This window comes from Eupeodes corollae, chromosome 1, assembly GCF_945859685.1.
Source record: "Eupeodes corollae chromosome 1, idEupCoro1.1, whole genome shotgun sequence".
Classification (NCBI taxonomy): domain Eukaryota; kingdom Metazoa; phylum Arthropoda; class Insecta; order Diptera; family Syrphidae; genus Eupeodes; species Eupeodes corollae.
Window position 1 is genome coordinate 12,775,519 of NC_079147.1, and position 21,862 is coordinate 12,797,380.

The window sequence follows — 21,862 nt, forward strand, 5'->3', positions numbered from 1 at the left end:
CTGGAGATTGGGTTCCAACCCCAGTGGAAAGCAAGTGGCAGCAAACGAGAGAGGGGGGAGAGGTGTTTCCACTAAGGCACCTCTCCTTATCCAGGCGGCAGCGGACGAATTCTCGAGATGGAATCAACGGTGGCGTTTACAGTTCCAGTAAGGTCGAACTACTTAGTGAACACCTTATAGGGCTTCTTCGACATATTCGGAGCCCAGGCCTATAAGGAGCGGTTCATCCGGCTCCCCTTCCTTGGAGATATACTAAGGATCTGGCCCTCCAGGTTGGGGGTTGTGCCGTCGGGGTGACTTCCTGGCCACGTAAAAACATCATAGTTTCGAAGCAACAACAAGGCTCGGATACGGACGGATTCACTGTTGACAACCCACGCAAACGAAATAAGGACAATGAACTTCGGATATGTACGTGGAATGTTAGGTCCCTTAACAGACCACGTGCAGCCGAACAATTAGCGGAAGCCCTTAACTGCTGCAAGGCAGATATTACAGCCATCCAAGAAGTGCGATGGGATGGACCGGGCAAACGCAAACTAAAAGACTGCGATATCTACTACGGCGACTGCTACCGAGAACAAAGACAGCGTCTATTTGGGTGTGGATTTGTTGTTGGAACTAGGCTCAGGCAAAAAGTCTTGAGTTTCAACAGTGTGAGCGAGCGCATCACGACAATCCGTATCAAGGCTAAATTCGCCAATATAAGCCTAATATGCGCGCATGCCCCAACAGAGGAGAAAGATGAAGACACCAAAGATATGTTCTTCGAGCTCTTGGACAAGACATATGAGCAGTGCCTTGGCTATGACATTAAAATTGTCTTAGGAGATTTTAATGCCAAGCTAGGAAGAGAAGACATCTTTGGTGGCATAATCGGGAGATACAGCCTGCACGACACTACCTCCGACAACGGATTCAGGCTGGTCGATTTCGCTGCGGGGCGAGACGTTCTGGTAGCTAGTACGCAGCACAAGGGGACATGGAAACCTCCTGATCAATCAACCGTCAACCAGATTGACCACATTGCGATCGACGCAGTATCCAGGATATCCGAACATTCCGAGAGGCCAACATTGACTCGGACCACTACCTCGTTGTAGCCAAGGTACGGCTACGGATATCCCGATCCAAGCCAAAACAAGGAAGTACTGTGAGAAGATTCGACGTTAGACGGCTACAATCGCAAGAGACTGCCATGTCCTTTTCCGATCGAGTCTCTAATAACCTCCTAAGGAGTCCTATGCTTCCTGCATTAAGCATTGAAAACCAGTGGCAACATTGCCTTGCAGCCATCAGAGATGCCGCCTCTGAAGTGATAGGTTTCACACGGCCACCACAGCGAAACCCCTGGTTTGACGACGAATGCCGGCAAGCTCACGCAGCGAAACAACAGGCATACAAAACGGCGCTGCACAAAAGGACGAGAGCTGCTCGCGAGCTCTACAAGCAGAAGAGGAGAGAGGAACACCGGCTTCTTAGACGGAAAAAAAGAGAGCATGAGAAGCGCGCGATCGAGGAGATAGAGGGATGTCACAACAGGAATGAGGTTCGTAAATTTTACCAAAAGGTAAAAAAAACCTCCCAAGGGTACCAGCCACGAACCGAAGCCTGTAAAGACGGTCAGAAGAACATCGTAGTAGAACCGCAGTCGATGTTGAGAATATGGAAAGATCACTTCTCCAAATTATATAACATCGACGACGAACCGAATTCCGCTGTAAGGGAGGTAGAACCACTCAACCTCGGCGACGCAGATCAACAATTCCGCCTACCCGACCTTGACGAAGTGAAGATAGCTATATCTAAACTTAAGTCAAACAAAGCTGCTGGAGCTGACGGCATCGCTGCCGAACTATTCAAAGCAGCAGGCGATGACGTGGTAGGGAGCATGCACCAACTCATCTGCAAAATATGGTCGGAAGAAAGCATGCCCGATGAGTGGAATCTCAGCATAGTGTGCCCGATACATAAGAAAGGAGACCCTCTAAACTGCGCCAAATACAGAGGCATTAGTCTCCTTAACATTGCGTATAAGATCCTCTCTGCCGTATTATGTGAACGTCTGAAGCCATTCGTCAACAACCTGATTGGTCCTTATCAGTGTGGCTTCAGACCAGGAAAGTCCACTATCGACCAAATATTCACACTACGGCAGATCTTTGAAAAAACCCAGGAGCTTCAAATCGATACCCACCATCTCTTTATCGATTTTAAAGCCGCGTATGACAGCATCTATAGGGAAGAGCTCTACCGAGCAATGTCTAGTTTTGGCATCCCTGTCAAACTTATCCGTTTGTCCAGAATGACGATGGAGAATGCACGCTGCTCTATCAAGGTCGGAAAAGATCTTACCGATGCATTTGATGTCAAAAAAGGTTTTAGACAAGGCGATGCACTGTCATGCGACTTCTTCAACATCGTTCTGGAAAGAATTGTGCAAAACTCAACCGTCAACACTAGAGGCACAATCTTCCAAAGATCCATCCAATTACTCGGATACGCAGATGATATTGACATAATTGGAAGATCAAAGCGGGATGTCAGTGGAGCGTTTTTGAGCATTTCGACGGAAGCGCAGAAGATGGGTTTAGTGGTCAATGAGGGCAAGACCAAGTATATGCTGTCATCAAAAAAGGACACTGAACGACGACGTCTTGGACAAAACGTCACCATGGACAGCTTTAACTTTGATATAGTTAAGGACTTTGTCTAGCTAGGCACCGCTATTAATGCAGACAACGACACCAGCACTGAAATCAAACGAAGAATAACTCTTGCAAATCGCTGCTTCTTTGGACTTAGAAGGCAATTGAGAAGTAAAGTCCTCTCTCGAGCATGTATGATCACCATCTATAAGACACTCATCATCCCGGTTCTCATTTATGGCGCTGAGGCCTGGACCTTGTCAAAGAAAGATGAGAGCTTCTTAGGATGCTTCGAGAGAAAAATTCTTCGGGCGATTTTTGGTCCTGTACGCATAGATGGAGAATGGAGGAGAAGATATAACGACGAGCTGTACGGGCTGTACAGCGACACTGACCTAGTTAGCAGAATCAAAGTCCAACGGCTTAGATGGCTAGGTCATGTAGAGCGGATGGACATCAACGCTCCAGCCCGGAAGGTCTTCGAATCCAATCCCGAGGGACGGCGCAGTAGAGGAAGACCGCGACTCAGGTGGCGCACCCAGGTGGGAGAGGACCTCAACCAACTTGGCGTGCGAAACTGGAGACAGCTAGCTAGGGACCGAGCTGGCTGGAGACGCTTGTTGGTTTAGGCCCAGGTCCGCCCCGGACTGTAGCGCCACCTTAAGTAAGTAAGTAAGTAAGAAGCTGTGGTAGCTGCAAAATTGGCAGACGTATAAGCGAAATCTTCTATGCCTACAGTAGAACCGAAACGAATCAAGGTAATACTACAAACATATCATGTATAGTGTAACATTCTTAAGTCTCACCCAAAAATACCGGAAGAGAAATTGGGAGAAATTTGTGTAAAAAACAAGATCTTATTTGATATTTCAGCTTGCAAATGCCAAACCTTACTTAAATGTACTTGTTCTTAAAACAAATAAGTACATATTAGGGAACGCAATTTCATAATAGATCAGGTGAAAGGTGGTTTTGACGTTGATACAACAAAAAAAATGACAAAAGCGCTGAAAAGAAAATAGTTACGAGAAGAGAAAAAGCTACAAAAAGTAGCTTAACTATATACGGAAAAGTTGAGTAGTACATTGGAATCCATATGTGTCCAAACGGATTGCGAGGAACCAAATTTTTAAATTGGATTGTCGACTCCAGTGACTGAATCAGCGAGCACTTCTAAGATTTTAGTTGATTTCGCTTTACTTTCAAAAACATGCGACAGATTTAAAGTGTCAGACAGTGCGAGAGCAGCCATTGTCTCAGCAGTTCTGCATGCATCGAAAGACAAAATAATAGTCAAAAATAAGCTGTGTCGATAAAGACAAAAAACCGGGAAAATGTGATTTCACAACATACTGTTTCACTGATTCTTACATGTTCTTTGATGGAAGAAAGGATCAGACTAACTTTATCTGAAAAAGATGGCAACAAAAAAAACAAAGCATACTTTAGGAAAACATTTCGTTAATAAAAGAACCTGACGCGAAGTTCTTAGGCTACATTCCACCATCTTCAGGCACAGCAAAGTGTATAGAACAAGAAATATTAACTTTTTTATGTATGCAGATATATCAATGGATAGTTTTATTGCAAATGGATGTGATGGATCAAATGTAGATGTTGATAAAAACGGCGGAATCGTACAGATGCTGGAAAAAGATTATATAGGCTATTGCAGTGGATCATTTGTTTATTGTATATGAATGAAATGCCATTTAGGCATCTGTTTCAACACTTTGATGGCGTCATTGGAAAAGAACTCGAAAAATGTGAAAAATTACCATTAACTCAGTTCCAACCTATTCCGACGAACTCGCCTGAATTCTTAGGCTTCATGTTTCAACAGAGTTGGCTTCTGCAAATCTTATCACCCTTGCAATGAACACCTTCAAGGTTTACGCTCCGGTATGGTTTTCTATTAAAACTCACCCTAGTTGTAAAGATGGATCTAGAAACTTGTTCAAACTCATCGAGCAAACCAGATATCTGCCAACAAATTTAAAAGCTGTTATTGACCCAGTTATTCAAAGGAACAGCTATTTCGCACATCCCGAAAATTTACTCCTTGTAATGAACACAGATCCCCAGCCAAATATTCGTGAATTAGCTGCTCGTCAAGTTTTAAAAGCTAGATCAACAACTTCAAAAAAATTGCGCCTGTTCCAAATCCCGAAAGTATATTTCAATGCTTCAACATATTACGATCTTTTGAGTTGGCAAGACAAAATTACTGAGCCACCGATATTAAAATCGATAACCGAAGAAAATCCCAGAATGTTGGATGGAAAATTGGAAATTGGATGCGCCTTCCTTGTCACACTCAAGCTGTTGAACGGGCAATAAAAACTTTGTGTGGTAGCTTAAGCAGACAAGACAAACTTCAAAAGTTCTATAGAAGCCGGCTGTGTTTTTTTGTGCTCTCTTAAATTTATTTGTTTAAAATGAATTCTAATTGTGATAAATGCTTAAAGGTTATTGATGATATTTCCTTTCTTTCTTTTGTGTTGTTTGTGGCAGAATCATACCATCATAGAATCGGGGTGTATCAACTTAATCGATAAAAAAGAAATTATCACTTTCAAATCAAATAAACATTTGTTCTTTAAATGCGAAAAGTGCATTCTTATTCCTTTAAAACTGTGTATTGACAAATTGAGAGAACTTTCTATGTTGCTCGATGTTCCATCTTCTCAAAGTGCAACACCTTCTCTGGATCTGAGTCGAAACATCCGTATCTCTACTCGTGCTCAGAGAACAACAAGTTTAAGTGTAACTGATAAAAAGAAACAGTCAATTACTAATACGAAAAACAAAAAAGTTTCTCTCGGAGAAACCTCTACACCTCAGAGTCGCTCTTCGTTAAAAAATAACGTTCCTTCGCGTTCCTCTCTCACTCCCTCATCAACGAAATTGTTATCAACTTCTACGATATCAAATTCAAATAAAGTCAAATTGGCATCGAAATTGAAGAATGTTCCTACGACAATAATAGATGTTGATGCTAGCAACATTGACAACAGTGATAAAAACAATTCAATTGAAACAGATGTTGTTGTTGATGCTCGCGATGACGTTAGTAATGTTGACGATATTGGTGATGTTAATGTTGATAGAGTAAAATTTGTTGCTATTGATGATCGTGATGCCTGCGAAAGTGGAAAACTTGTTGCTGACGCTGTTATAAACAATAATGTTACATCGGACAATAATGTTGAAGGTGAAAGTGAAAAACTTGTTGCTGTTGATGATGGTGTGGCTGAAGCTGTTGTAAGCAATAATGTTACATCGAACAAAAATGTTGCAGGTACTAGTAAGTGTAAGAAACAAAAACATTTAATAGGCAGCGATGTTCTCGCCGTCTCCGTTCTTCCTTCCGTACCTAAAATACGTTTTATACATGTTTCTCGGCTTAAAAACACTGTCAATGAAAACGACATTACGAAATTTGTAGCACAAAAGCTAAATCTGCCAGCAGAGAACCTTGTTTGTGCTAAATTGATGAAGAATGATGCAGATATTTCTCAACTGCGTTTCATAAATTTTAAACTTGGTGTACCTTCGAGATCTTTCGATGCTGTTCTTCAATCATCTTTATGGCCAACTGGAGTACAAGTTAAGCAGTTTTTGAACCATCCAAAAAACGGACTAGGCCAAAAACAAAATCAAACGTCAATGAATGATCTTCAAATTTTTAGCTTCAACAAGTATTTTTACATCTTTTATCATAATGCGAGTGGTATGAGAACCAAATCGCATGATTTCTATATTGCTGCCCAGGACTGTCCATACGACATTATAGCTTTAACTGAAACTTGGTTAAATGAGAACTTTTTGAATGGTGAATATTTCCCTTCCGATTACATCGTCTTTCGCAAAGATCGTCAAACTGGTCAAACTAGAGGAGGAGGAGTTTTGTTGGCTGTTCAATCAAATTTTACATGTAGAGAAATTAGACTACCTTATAATTCTTTCGAAATTGATCAGATTTGTGTTTGTGTAGATTTATTTATCCAATCTTTTAAATGTATTCATTTATATATTTTCGTATCATATATCCCACCTTCATTTCAAAATCTTTTGTATGAGTCTCACATTAAAAATATTGTAGAAATTGCTAATGATAAAGATGAAAATTGTTATTTTGTAGTTGTTGGTGATTTTAACTTGCCTAATATTAATTGGAAATTCTCAGATGATGAAAAGCAATTATTTCCTTATAATGTTGTCAAAGATTATGAATATAATGTTATTGATAGTTTATCAGCCTTAAATATGTATCAAATTAACAATATTCCTAATTCTATTGGTCGTATTTTGGGTTTAATTTTTATTGATAATTGCCTTGAAACTCAATGTAATGAACCATCTTATAAGATGTTAGAAAATAGCATTCATCACAAGGCAATTGAAATAATTTTAAATTTTTCAGTTTTAAATGAATCTAAATCTAAAAATAATTCACAATTGTATGATTTTAAAAAAGCTGATTATGATTCCATAAAAACTTATTTAAACACAGTAGATTGGCAACAAATCTTAAGCAGTAAAGATACTTAACAAGCTTTTACTCAGTTTCGGAACATTTTAGATTCAGCGGTTTCTTCTTACGTTCCTGAAAAAAACTTTATTTAAAAATTCAAATAAACCTATTTGGTTCAACAAAAGTATATCAAGACTGAAAAATGTCATGAATAAACTTAATAAAATTAAAAAATCTTTAATTCATTTCAATGAACAGTTCAAACAAATAAGAAGGAAGTATGAGTTTTTGAAAAAAAATTTATACAAGCAATACATCTCGTCTCTTGAATCAAATATTAAGAATGACCCTAAGAGTTGTTGGTCATTTATTAACACGAAAAGAAACTCAACTGGGATTCCAACTAGCATGACTTATAATAATGTGTTGTCCGATGATATTAATATAATTTGCAATAACTTCGCGTCGTTCTTTCAATCTAATTTTATAAATCTTAAATTAGACTATGCTAACTCAATAAATTCAGATCCTATGTTGATCTTGGTAATTTACAGTTATCTGTAGATAATGTCTTACAAGTACTTTTATCTCTTGAAAACAATTTCTCTATTTCACCAGACAATATTCCACCAATTCTTTTAAAAACTTGTGCTAATATACTTGCTACACCACTTTGTATAATATTTAACCTTTTTTAAGTAGTGGTGAGTTCTTAGATGAATGGAAATACTCTATAATAACTCCCCTTCAAAAAACAGATGAAAAGCTGAAAACCTATGCCAAAATTCGACAGCTACGTTTAATTTTAATTTAATTTTGCTTTAGTTTTAGTTTTATTTATCAAATTTTTCTATTATTTTTGAGTTACTAATTATGTATTATTTAAATGTTACTGTTTCTTAAATAAATACAAATAGAAGTATTTATTTTGTATTGTATAAAAAGTAGTTTTAATCGATTCAAACTTTAACATTAAACCGAAGGCAGAAGATAAAGTCTGATGACAGCCAAACTTAATACCATTGTTTTACTCATTGTTTGACACCATTTCAGCACTGTGCCCGAAGAGAAATCAAACTTTTTTTATCCATACAAGTGTGACCCACCCTATTAACCACCAACAAAAAACGCAGGATTTTGAACTTTTTACTTTGGAATATTTATATATAAATCGACCATGCCCACCATATCAACTGTAAGACAGGAATATGTAGAACTCAGCCTATAGTTTCTATCTGTTACAAATTTACGTCATGGTCAGTTACTACGCTCTTTTCGAACAACACTCATTTTATAAGGTCGATTTATATAGTCAATTTGATAACAAGATAGCGGTTAATTCAATACTGAAAGCGTAAACGATTTTATGGGATGAATCTTTTGTCGCACTCGTGCAGCTTCAAAAATCCACTGGCCATTATATTATCATCGCTTTTGTTCTGAACTGATGTTCTGCAACGCTGTCAAAACAACTACGTTCATTTTTTCATCTGTCATAAAAAGCTGTCCAGCTTAACCCTAAAAGCGAATCCTCCTCGTTGCCTGTGTAACCGAACAGTGGACAAATCTTTAAATAGTTGTATAGAAAGTAAGAACATTGCACGTGCTATTTCAAAGGCATTCGATAGAGTTTGGCATCAAGCCCTCTTATCGAGTATATGTGCACTTGATGTTGTTAAATCTGTTCTTTGTTGGGTTAGAAATAACCTTTTGGACCTTCCAAAAAAGTAGTATTGGACGGGTTTGATAGTGATAACTATAAATTAAATGTTAAAAATATATTTCGATCTTGAATCTTGGAATCAAAAAACCGTGTAAAATTTAATAATTCGAAAAATGAATGTCTGTCTTATGTCGCAAAAGCTTTACTCTTCTTTAATGGCACTATCAAGGCGTGGTACTTGCATCAAGGAGACAGAGAGGACTGTAGGAGGAGACACATAACTAGAACTGAAAGTGATATATTTGACATCGCCAAAAAACTGCTAAGTTCTTAGGTTTTCTCCGGAGATGCAAGAATTTTGTTTGCTTATTGTTATTTGGCTAAATTTTGAAAAACTTTTAACTGTCCAAAACTTGCGTAGAATTCCCAAATTTGGACTTGAGTCTTTTGGATAGAATTAAACAAAGGGCTCCTAATGATAGGAAATATTCTATTACTGAAATACTTACTACAGAGACATTTTATTTTACCGCTTTTGAAAACCGCCAAAATTAAATAACGAGTATATAACTCGTTATTTAATTTTGGCGGTTTTCAAAAGCGGTAAAATAAAATGTCTCTGTAGTAAGTATTTCAAGGAATACCTATATCCTTCACTCAAAAAATTCAACCGTAATACTCATACTTCTAAAAATGCTCATCAGTTTACCCTGCAGCCTAATTTCGGACGTATTCTTTCTTCAGCCAAACTACACGAATTTGAAGTACTTTACAAGGCTTAAAATTTCCTACTCTTTCTTGAAGCTGGTCGGGCCGTAGATGTTGGTCGACTCAACATTCCATCCTCGCGATGTAATGGCCTTCCACCTCAGCGATACCACCCAAGACCACGACGGGAAAAATAGACTGTGTAGTATGTAACGCTTTACAATGCTTTCTTTTGTCGACGACAGTTTTTAGTTGTTTAAAGGAAACTCATTAGGTGAAAAAGTTTCGCTGATGGCGTTACATTATTCATTGTAGTTAGTTACGAGTTTATGCGAAACCAAGGACTTTTAGAAGGCGCCCTTGAAAGTGTATGCAGAGCATTAGGAAAGTGGGTCCTACCTAGTAACTTACTTAAGGTGGCACTGTAGTCATGTGCGAAGTAGGTCCACAACCAACATAATTCTCCGTCTAGCTTGGTCCCCATAGTTACTCGTATATGTCTCACAGATGTGCACTTTAGCTGGGTCAGGTGACTTTTCACTTGTACGATCACCCGAACGGCATTCCCTTACGAGCCTGTCCTCTGGGAGTGGACTCAAAGATTTTCCGGGAGGAAGTATTGGTTAAGATGCGCCCTACGTGACCCTGCCATCTCAGTCGTTGCGCTTTTATCCTTCTACTTCACTGTACAGCTCGTTATTCCAACTTCTTCTCCCCTCACCTTCAATTCATACGTGATCGTAGATCACGCGAAGAACTTTTCTCTCGAAACTGCCCAAGGGCGTTCTCTCTGTTTTTGTCAGGGTCTATGCTTCTGAATCATATAACAGAACGGGAATATGTACCGATACTTTGCTTGCTCGAGAAAGGACTGTACTTCTTAATTGCTTTCCTTTTTTGATATCGAAAAGTTGTTCCCAACCCTTATGGAGATGGTCATCTTCCACAATCAAACCAGTTTGGCACGGATGCTAAAACTAGAAATGGATCTATACAGTTCGTCCCTCGAGATGCTGTTTTATGTGGCCTTGAAACTGATGAAAAGATGGTGGGTGTCGATTTGACGTTTTTTTTTCCAGGCTCTATCGTAATGTGAATAATTGATCGAGTGTGGACTTTCCTAGTTTAAGACCACACTGATAAGGACATATCAGGTCAGTGATGTTAATGAGACTGATTGCTCTATAGTTGTTTTTGAAAACTCGGCATTCAATTCAAGTCATCTACTTCACCGGTTTCGTTAGAGTTCCACTTAGGTATGGCAATATTTATTTCGTCTTTGCTAGGAAGACGGGTTTGTTGACTTAAGTCGTCTATATTGAATGGATCATTCTGCCTGAAAGCGGAATTTGGTTCGCCGTCGTCACCATTGTGCAGTCTGCATAAGTCATCCTTCCATATCCTCAGCATTGACTACGATCACACTATCATGTTTCCACTTTCGTCTTTGCAGCCTCGAATTGAGATTTATGCATTTATGCATTTCGTTTCACCAGCTTATAGAATTGGAAGCTATACTATTTATGTTGAAAAAATATACCCGAAATCTTTCAATCGAATAGAAAAACACAATAATTTTAGTGTAAGCTTCTGAAAAACTAAAGCCACTAACAGATGCCAAACAATAGGCCTAGAGCTTAAAGCATCCGTACTGGGGACAAAAAAAAAAGGCTTGACTTGCTTATCAAAGGTAGCAGAAATTGTGTGTCGCGGTTGACTAAAGGTTACTCATGCTTGTTTTCGATAGAATTCACTCCCCTTACAAAGGTGAGCACAACCGTCAGCTAGGAGATCAAGCCAATGTTTAACTTTGACAAATTGATTCTTACATCTACCATGATCAATTGAAGAGTAATTTGGTCACATAACAGCAAACATGAAGTTTTCAATTTTCAGTGCTTCAGCGATGTTATCAAGTTGTGTTATAATAAAGATACCTCGAGTAATTGAGTTTGATGACGAGATTTGAGTTCTGGTTTAGTTAAAGGGTCCGCTGAACTTGGTATCATTCTATAAACCGAAGAAGAAAATGTGGAGGCTAATACCAACCACGATTTGAAGTTTTAATCTCAGTAGGTTAGATACTATTTAAAAAACTGTCACTTTTGAAGCTATTATATTTTGACATTTAATGAGTAAAAACTACGTCATTGATGAAAATAGAATGATTTACACTTTAACAACTTATTAAAATTATCACAAAAATCGAAATTGAAACCAAAATCTTGGGATTTTAACCCTGTAAACTTTGAGTAAACGTCAAACATAAGATTTATGTAAAATCAGCATAGTTGTTTTTGAGGTCAAAGTTATTGGAGGCATACAGCCTCAAATGTGCACATTGGCCATGGTAAATTTGATAAGACGATATGGTACTTCCGCCTCAGTCATGGCGGCCATTTGGGTGATACGAGTATTGTTTGTTATTCTTTCTTACAGTTAAAAGAATGGATTCCTTTTTTCTTTTATAATCAAAATAAAACCTTTTATTGAGAAACCCTGTATTATACCTTCGGTTTGAATCAGTTCTGTTGTGCTTGACTGCAGTCAGTCTATGGGTGCTTAACAATACTCTGGAAAAGTGCTGTGATGGTTACGTTGTCCTTATCATCTTATTGCTAATTAATTTATAGTATCAAGTGTCTTCGATAAAAGCAAACACCTAGCTACACATGAAAGGTGGTGGGCTGGGTAATGGGTATTTGTACAACTGAGGGTGTATACCGAAGATAATCCCAATCGTCAACAAAAATGTAGTCAAACAGATACCTGCTATCGAAACCGATAACGCAAACGACGACGTGATATTATCAGAACCGAAACAAAAATAAGAAAGACAAAATTTGTATCGTTCGTCATTGATATCGCTTTGGCTAAAATGTATGTCAAATATTGATTTCGAATTCCGACTCCGAACACCGATAAGAAACTACTCTGCCGAACACGTAGCACCACCGCCGCGCCGCGGCCGCCACCGTATCCGATTCTATAGTCACTGCGAGTCGTCGTTATGGAACATTAGAGCTTTGAGGAAATTCGTTTATATTTATTATTTATTTTAATTTTACCTTCTGTCACTCTTACCAATTCAATAGACGGATTCAATAGAAAGAAGAAGTATCTGCTACTCTTGATGGTCTTAATACTAAGCACGGTGTTCTTTGTGATTCAAATCAATGTGCAACTAGAACGTGAATCCAACTCCACATTGAATATCGGTGAACTGAAAGTAAGGTGTTTAATCTCAGGTGGTTTTCTTCATCAATGTGATACATTTTCATCATAAACCATATGCCCTATACCTGTATACCTATGTATATAGATACATTTATACACTTTAGATCCTTGGCAACTTAAGTGCGCTGTCGAGAGAATTTGAAGGATTTATCTCCAAGCGGATGGTTCTCCATTCGTTCAAAAATAAAAACAAGAAACTCAAGAAGACGAAGAAGAAAAGTGATTTTTATTTTTTTGAAAAATACATCAGTGACGGAATTGGAGCGTTTCGTAAGCTGCCAGATACGCGTGATGAAGTGTGAGGCTTTTTTCCTCTTTTGATATGACGGTTGTTTTTAACTTGAAAATATACTGATTTGCATTTTTATTTTACAGATGCAAGGAACGTAGATTTAATGTGCCAAATAAATCCAAAGTATCTGCGATAGTAGTGTTTAGGAATGAACCGAGATCAACGCTGAGGACTCCACGACGGATTTTGGAGGAAATTATTGTTGTTGATGATTTTAGTGATGATAGTAAGAGATTGTTATGGATTTAAAGCCTTTTTAGGTCTGTTTAAGTCATACCAATAGTGTTGGTCTCTAATAATGAACAGTGAGAGTAGTTTTTGAGTTTTTTTTTTTGTTTATTCCAAGTTCCCAAACGTAACCGAATAAACTTTCTGCTAGACAAATAAGATTGAGTCTGTTTACATACCTGACCGCAAGGTACCAGTGTTATATACCCCTCACTTAAGTAAATACTTCTTTCCAAAATAAGTTCACACATCACTTTAATAGTACACAAAAAGTTCATATTTCGTCTTATGAACCTCCGGACTTGAGGGTTCACTTCGCAGCTGTTCACAGTCATTAAAGTTTCAACACTTTCAAAAATGAGATGGACAGCGCGAATAAAAAGTTTGGGCTTATAAACTTCCCATAGGAAGTTATTGTAATCGATACGATTTGTCGAATTGAAAATATTTACATTTCTCGGCGTTTCAAGATCCTTAGAGTCGAAATAAAAGATTTTTGGAGAGATGTCCGTATGTCCGTACGTTCGTGATGTCTTTTTCGTCGTTCATAACTCAAGAACCAGTAGAGATATCGACTTCAAATAAATCTTGTTATATAGACAGATAATAATGCAGAAAGATGCAGAAAGGACTCTCAGGGTGTTTTTGTGTTGTTTGGTGTTGGCTCCTGAGATATTTCAATACTTCAAGATTATCTACTTTTGTTTCTATTTTACAATTAATTGCTATTATTTGTTTTTGATCAAAAACTTACTTAAGGTGGCGCTACAGTCCGGGGCGGACCTGGGCCTCAACCAACAAGCGTCTTCAGCCAGCTCGGTCCCTAGCTAGCTGTCTCCAGTTTCGCACGCCAAGTTGGTTGAGGTCCTCTCCCACCTGGTTGCCCCACCTGAGTCGCGGTCTACCTCTACTGCGCCGTCCCTCGGGATTGGATTCGAAGACCTTCCGGGCTGAAGCGTTGATGTCCATCCGCTTTACATGACCTAGCCATCTAAGCCGTTGGACTTTAATTATGCTAACTAGGTCAGTGTCGCTGTGCAGCCCTTACAGTTCGTCGTTATATCTTCTCCTCCATTCTCCATCTATGCGTGCGGGACCAAAAATCACCGGAAGAATTTTTCTCTCGAATCATCCTAAGACGCTCTCATCTTTCTTTGACAGGGTCCAGGCCTCAGCGCCATAAATGACAACCGGGATGATGAGTGTGTTATAGATGTTGATTTTAGATGCTCGCGAGAGGACTTTACTTCTCAATTGCCTTCCAAGTAAAAAGAAGCAGCGATTTGAAAGAGTTATTCTTCGTTTGATTTCAGCGCTGGTGTTGTTTTCTGTGTTAATACCGGTGCCTAGGTGGACAAAGTCCTTAACTACCTCAAAGTTATAGCTGTCCATGGTGACGTTTTGTCCAAGACGTCGTTCTTCAATGTCCTTTTTTGATGACAGCATAAACTTGGTCTTGCCTTCATTGACCACTAAACCCATCTTCTTCTCTTTCTTCGAAATCCTCAAAAATTCTCCACTGACATCCCGCTTTGATCTACCAATTATGTCAATATCATCTGCGTATCCCAGTAATTGGATGGACCTTTGGAAGATTGTTCCTCTAGTGTTGACGCTTCAGTTTTACAAAATTCTTTCCAGAACGATATTGAAGAAGTGCACCGCCTGGTCTAAAACCTTTCTTGACATCAAATGCATCGCTGAGATCTTTTCCGACCTTAATAGAGCAGCGTGCATTCACCATCGTCATTCTGCAAAAACGGATAAGTTTGAAACACTATGCTGAGATTCCACTCATCGGGCATGCTTTCTTCCGGCCATATTTTGCAGATGAGTTGGTGCATGCTCCGTACCAAGTCATCGCCTGCTGCTTTGAATAGTTCGGCAGCGATGCCGTCAGCTCCAGCAGCTTTGTTTGACTTAAGTTTATATATAGCAATCTTCACTTCGTCAAGGTCGGGTAGGCGGAATTGTTGATCTGCGTCGCCGAGGTTGAGTGGTTCTATCTCCCTTACAGCAGAATTCGGTTCGCATCGCCGTTATATAATTTGGAGAAGTGATCTTTAAATATTCTCAGCATTGACTGCGGTTCTACTACGATGTTCTTCTGACCGTCTTTACAGGCTTCGGTTCGTGGCTGGTACCCTTGGGAGGTTTTTTTTACCTTTTGGTAAAATTTACGAACCTCTTTTCTGTTGTGACATCCCTCTATCTCCTCGATCGCGCGTTTCTCATGCTCTCTTTTTTTCCATCTAAGAAGCCGGTGTTCCCCTCTCCTCTTCTGCTCGTAGAGCTCGAGAGCAGCTCTAGTCCTTTTGTGCAGCGCCGTTTTGTATGCCTCTTGTTTCGCTGCGTGCGCTTGCCGGCATCGTCGTCAAACCAGGGGTTTCGCTGTGGTGGCCGTGTGAAACCTAGCACTTCAGAGGCGGCATCTCTGATGGCTGCAAGGCAATGTTGCCACTGGTTTTCAATGCTTAACGCAGGAGGCATACGGCTCCTTAAGAGGTTATTAGAGACTCGATCAAAAAAGGACATGGCAGTCTCTTGCGATTGTAGCCGTCTAACGTCAAATCTTCTTACAGTACTTCCTTGTTTTGGTTTGGATCGGGATATCCGTAGCCGTACCTTGGCTTTAACGAGGTAGTGGTCCGAGTCAATGTTGGCCTCTTGGAATTTTCGGATATCCTGGATACTGGAGAAGTGTTGTGCGTCGATCGCAATGTGGTCAATCTGGTTGACGGTTGATTGATCAGGAGATTTCCATGTCCCCTTGTGGATATTGAGATGCGTGAACTGCGTACTAGCTACCAGAACGTCTCGCCCCGCTGCGAAATCAATCAGCCTGAATCCATTTTCGGAGCATACCTTAAATAAAACCTTTATCTTTCAAAAAAAAAAATCGCGTTACCCTGTCCCATTCTTTCTTTAAACAAAACTTTAAGCCCTCAAACATTTTAATAGCTGCTATTTCAAATCTTTCCAATTTTATGACACTCATTAAAATATTATATCTACCTGTTTTCAAAACTACAGACTTTCAAAATTCTTTATGGTTTCTAGATAACAATCATTCATGTTCAGTTCATGGTGAGCTACATCATTTTAATAGCATTTTGAAATGAGTGCGCCATTCCTACAAAACCTTTACCACAAAACTTTACGATGATACAAATATCTCTGGAATCACTTTTAACTTCTCTTGGTGCATCCTTTCCATTAGTTATAACTCAAGTCCCAAGGGGTGTTGCGTATTCAATGTTCTATTTTCAATCAAGTCCTTAAATTCAACAACAAACAAGGAGACCTTCAACAGCACATAGCCTAGATCCATAAACTCGTGCCTACACCCTTGTTAAACATCAAAGATTCCCAAATAAATGCCACAACTTATATCAGCACTCCAATTTCCCATTTTCCATAATAATTACAAACGTACACAGCCCCCCCTTCATGCGATGCGATGACCAAACATTTTACTGTATATTACTTATTTTTTCTCCATCATTTCATTTCAGAAACAGCCCTTGCTGACCTGGTCAAGTTGCCCTTGGGGGCTTTTATAAAACCTCACCGCAATAGTCAGCACACGGGTCTGATTGAATCACGTAATCTGGGGGCAGAACTAGCCACCGGTGATTACATTGTCTTCCTCGACAGTCATTCCGAGGTAAATGCCGGCTGGATGGAACCATTGTTGGACCGCCTCAGCTCGTACCCAGGCATGGCCGTTAGTCCGGTATTGGATAGCATTGATGCGACAACATTTCAATACCGTACCAGTTAAGAGTATCTCAAAGGCGGATTCATTTGGGATTTACACTTTCGTTGGATACCGGTGAGCGAGGAGCAACGCGTAGCTAGAAACCATCCATCAGACCCATTTGCGTAATTGTCAATGTTCAAAAGAAGTTTTGTGTTAGCAGTTAGCTCAAAAACCTTCAACCAAACTATCTATAACTGGCATCTCTAGACCTTGCCTATATATTTCAATATTTCTGCCTTAATTTCTCGCTTCGAGAACAAATAAATATTCCATTTTTGGACGGGGCTTCGCCCTTCTCTCTTAAGGCTTCTGTTTTACGGTTGATTTATTTGCAAGAGTCCAACGTTTGCCGGCGGAGTCTTCATGATATCCCGAAATTGGTTTTCCAAATTGAATGGATTCAACCCCCTTCTGAAGGTGTGTATAGATTTTGTAAAAAAAAGCTGTTGTTGCACAGGTACACAGATTCAGAAGCACTCAAGGGTGTTTTTGTGTTCTTTGTAGTGAAGTGAAACAGCTTAAACAGTACTGCGGTGCGGTGCGGCATGCGGATTGAAACTCAAAAACAAAAATATTTGTTTGTGGAATTTTGAGAGAAAAGCGTTTTGTTTTCGTCCTTGATGACAGGTTTGGGGTGGCGAGTCAATTGGAATGTCTATAAAACTGTGGCTGTGTGGCGGACAAATTGAGATTGTGCCCTGTAGCTGGGTGGGTCATGTGTTCCGGAATATCCAGAGCCCGCATCATCAGGCGCTGCCGGTGGAGGTTCCTAATGGACAACAGCAGCAGCAGCAGGATCTAAGGTAAGTTTTGGCAGTAAACAAAAATAGAGATTAAGATAAAAAGAACAAAGTAAGAACCGGTCCGACTTTATATCTTGAACTCGTAAAATGCAGAAATCGTAAAGTCATTGCCGACTCTTGGCTGGACGAGTATAAATACTTTTTCTCTGCTTCGAGGAGGCGGCCGCCTGGAACTGATGGTGGAAAATCCTATGAGGATCTCAAAAAAAACTTTATCAACAGGACACGACAGCAATCTTGCGCCACCGCCGCCACCACCATCACCGCCGAGACCAATTCAAAGGAAAAAGCAGGATTTACAGTGCCGCCCGTTTTCATGGTTCTTGCAAACGGTTTTCCAGCAACTAAAGTGAGTATTTTCAAAGTCAAAAATATACCTTCTTCCTCTTTTTCCTTTGGTTCTTAGACCTCGTATTCATCATATCATCGGTGATGGTGGTTCTACCTTTCAGATTGCCAAACACAGATTACATTGCATTTGGAAAATTGAGCTCTGGACAAAAGTGCTTGAAAACTGGCAGTGTCCTTGCCCGGGCTGCTTCCGGAACTATTGCAGATGTTGTCCTGGAAAACTGCTATCATGGCCGAACTAGCCATTGGTTTCTCAGTCAAAAAGATGGCCGTCTGGTATCCGATACGGGGCATTGTTTGAGTGTTCGTGTTCATCACGTTAAAAAATCCAATGACAGTGAGTGGCTGATGACAGAGTGGTCTGCATCTGCTTCGGCGACAACGGTGGAGTTAGGAGATTGTGACCATTCAAAAGGATGGACACGGTTAGGTGGCAAATTAATTCATGAAAACACTCAACTGTGTCTAGATAATCCCTTTAGTGAGGTTGTAACAATGCGTAAATGTCGACGTGGAGCTCCATCACAGTTGTTTAGATTTTCCGTTGAACTGTAGCGGTGGTAGTTTGTTCTGCTGAACAATAAATGTCATGAAGGCGTGAGTTGGGATGAATGGAAAATAAGTGTAAACGTGAAGATAGGACATCAAAGAGGTTGCGTGTTTTTGTGTTTTATGGTGACAATACACATTTTAAAGGCTTACAAATGCTGCAGCGACGTCACTCGTCACGTTGATTAAATTTGAACTTTGAATCTTAAATTTCAATAAACTAATGAACTTGTTTTATAATTGGATGTTCTGAAATATTTTTTTTGAAAATTTGTTTAGAATGTTTATAGTTGAAAATGTATGAAATGAAAATATACGTTAAGAGTTTAACCCGTTTTTTGGCTCATTTAATGGGATTTAATGTTAAAATAATCGAATAAAAACAGGCACGAGTACGATAACTTTGGTCGCTAAGGGCGGGAGGTGCAATTTTATAAAAATTTACTTAAATACTTCTTAAGACTTCTAAGTGGAAATTTATGAAACAGAAGTTAAAAAAATCACTTCGAGTTTTATTTTTCTCACGATTAGAAACACCAATGGTGGTGGGGTGTTGTACAATCTTATCATAAGGTCTTATACTGCAACTTTTCCTACACACGAGGGGCTAACAACCCCTTCACAGTAAAAAACTTGTAAGTTATGAGAGAGATACCAGCCTCGGATAATGATTCCCCTCTTATGGTAATTAGACCCGGAACGACAACGGACTACGCATTGAGGGTTTGTACCTGGAATGTAAGAACCCTCTACAGTCCAGGTCCAACTCAGAAACTTGAATCTGACCTCTCGCAGTATAAAACAGATATTACTGCGATCCAAGAAATACAATGGATAGGATCAGGGACAATGAAGAGAAAGAATTGCGAGATTTATTATAGCTGTCATCAAAGATTGCATATATTTGGATACGGATTCGTGGCGGGAAATCGGCTTAGATTGAAAGTCATGGATTTCATCAAGGCCACATTACAGAACATCAGTATAATATGTGCACACGCCCCTACTGATGATTCTGAGAAGTCTAGCAAGGAGGATTTCTACGACCTCCTGGATAGAGCCTACGGAACCTGTCCAGAGTACGACGTCAAAATCGTACTCGGAGACTTCAATGAAAAATCGAGAAGGAAGACATCTTTGACAGATTAGTTGGAAAGCACAGCCTCCATGAAGAAACAAGAGATAACGGATTTCGACTAATCGACTTTGCTGCAGCTCGTAATACGGTGATAAGTAGCACTAGGTTTCCAAGACGGAAGATCTACACAGCAACCTGTCGATCTCCGGATGGTCGAACCACCAACCAATTCGACCATGTGCTAATCGGCGCAAGGCATGCATACAACATCCTGAACGTACGCACTTTCCGAGGAGCAAATGTCGACTCTGACCACTCTCTGGTAGTGGCTAAGTTTAGAACTCGAATATCAAACTACAAAAAAACACGTGCGGCCCAAAGAAAGAGGTTGCTTTAGCACATTGGACTACAGTGAGTGCCTGAGCAAGCGACCACCGCGGTCCTCCCAAATACTACAGACGTCAACACATTGTGAAACCAATATCGCGAAATAATAAAAAATGTAGACGAGACCTCCATAGGTTACCAGCCACCCCTGAAAAAGATTCCGTGGTATGATGATGAGTGCGTGATATTGAAAAGAAAGAAGGAAAATGCACGTGTGCAGATGCTGCAACGGAAAACAAAAGCAGCAAGAAAGAGTACCGCACGTAAAGGAGAAATAAGAAAAAGACCCTGCAAAGGAAGAAAAGAGCATCCGCAGTTTCTTAGCTCAAAGATCTAGAGGAGTCTCGGGCCAAGAACAAAACCCAAAGTTTCTTTAAAAGGTCGAACCAATTAGCTTCTGGTTTCAGAACCGGGACACAAGCTCTTCGAAACAGTGAAGCAAACCTAGTCACCGAAGCACAGAAAATTGTAGATGTTTTCAAGCAGCACTTCCAAGAGCTACTGAATGCGCAAATTGTCGAGCAAGATAATGACGTAAGAGAAGCAAGACTAGTCATTGAAGACCCAGTCCCAGCCCCCAGCAGAGAAGAGGTAGAAAGAGCCATCCAAAAGCTAAAAAATAACAAGTTCGTTGGGTCGGATGGCATACCCGCGGAACTCGTTAAACATGGAGGAAGTGTTTTGATAAACCGCAAGCACCAAGTCATCACCAAAGTGTAGGAGGAAGAATGCATACCCACTGACTGGTCGATAAGCTCCATATGCCCCTTCTACAAAAAAGGCGACCCGATGTTATTCAAAAACTACCGTGGCATATCCCTGCTTAATGTTGCATACAAAATCCTATCCAACTTCTGTGTGAGTGTCTTAAACCTTTCTGCAACACAAATATCGGAACGTACCAGTGTGGCTTTAGGCCAGCAGAACAACGATAGACCAAATATTCACACTGAGGCACATCCTGGAAAAGACCAACGAGTTTTAAGTCGAAACCCACCATCTTTTCATCGACTTTAAAGCTGCTTATGATAGCATCCACCGTTAAGAGCTTATGAGGTCGATGTCTGAATTCGGGATCCCGAATAAACTGATCCAGCTGTGCCGCATGACGCTAAACAATACGCAGTGTGGTATGCAAATGGGTAACAGCTCATCCGAGTTATTCCAAACTTGCGCAGGGTTTAGACAAGGAGATGCGCTGTCATGTGACTTCTTCAACATAGTTCTGGAGCAGATAGTGCGTAAGGCAGGTGTGAGCACGGAGGGCACAATCTTTAATAAATCCACCCAGCTCCTAGGCTATGCGGACGACATAGACGGTCGATCCAAGAGAGCTGTGCTTGAGGCCTTTACAGCGAATGAAGAACAGGCGAAACTAGTTGGTCTTGAAGTGAATGAGGACAAAACAATGTATATGTTATAAACAAACAAAGCAACATCTGTCCACCGCCTAGGACAAAACGTCACTGTAGGTAGCAGCAATTTCGAGGTAGTTAAGGAGTTCACCTTCCTTGGAACAAACATCAACTCCACGAACGACACCTAAGTGGAGATCCGAAGATGAATTACCCTAGTAAAACGCTGCTGCTTCGGTTTTGCCAAACAACTGGGTCAAAACTCCTCACTCGAAAGACAAAGTGTCTGCTAATCAAAACTTTGATTTTACCAGTCCTACTCT

At 40.0% G+C, this 21,862-nt stretch overlaps 1 protein-coding gene across 1 annotated transcript; it reads left to right on the forward strand.

Annotated features, from left to right (window-relative positions):
• The first annotated feature begins 12,428 nt into the window (after positions 1 to 12,428).
• Positions 12,429 to 18,882, forward strand: LOC129943263 (putative polypeptide N-acetylgalactosaminyltransferase 13). Its single transcript, XM_056052571.1, is given in 10 exon segments — positions 12,429 to 12,725; positions 12,838 to 13,031; positions 13,109 to 13,251; positions 16,694 to 17,106; positions 17,353 to 17,433; positions 17,644 to 17,819; positions 17,913 to 18,055; positions 18,057 to 18,168; positions 18,226 to 18,394; positions 18,426 to 18,882. Coding segments are annotated over 10 exon segments (1,827 nt in total). The 5' UTR covers positions 12,429 to 12,629; the 3' UTR covers positions 18,726 to 18,882.
• Positions 18,883 to 21,862: the final 2,980 nt, after the last annotated feature.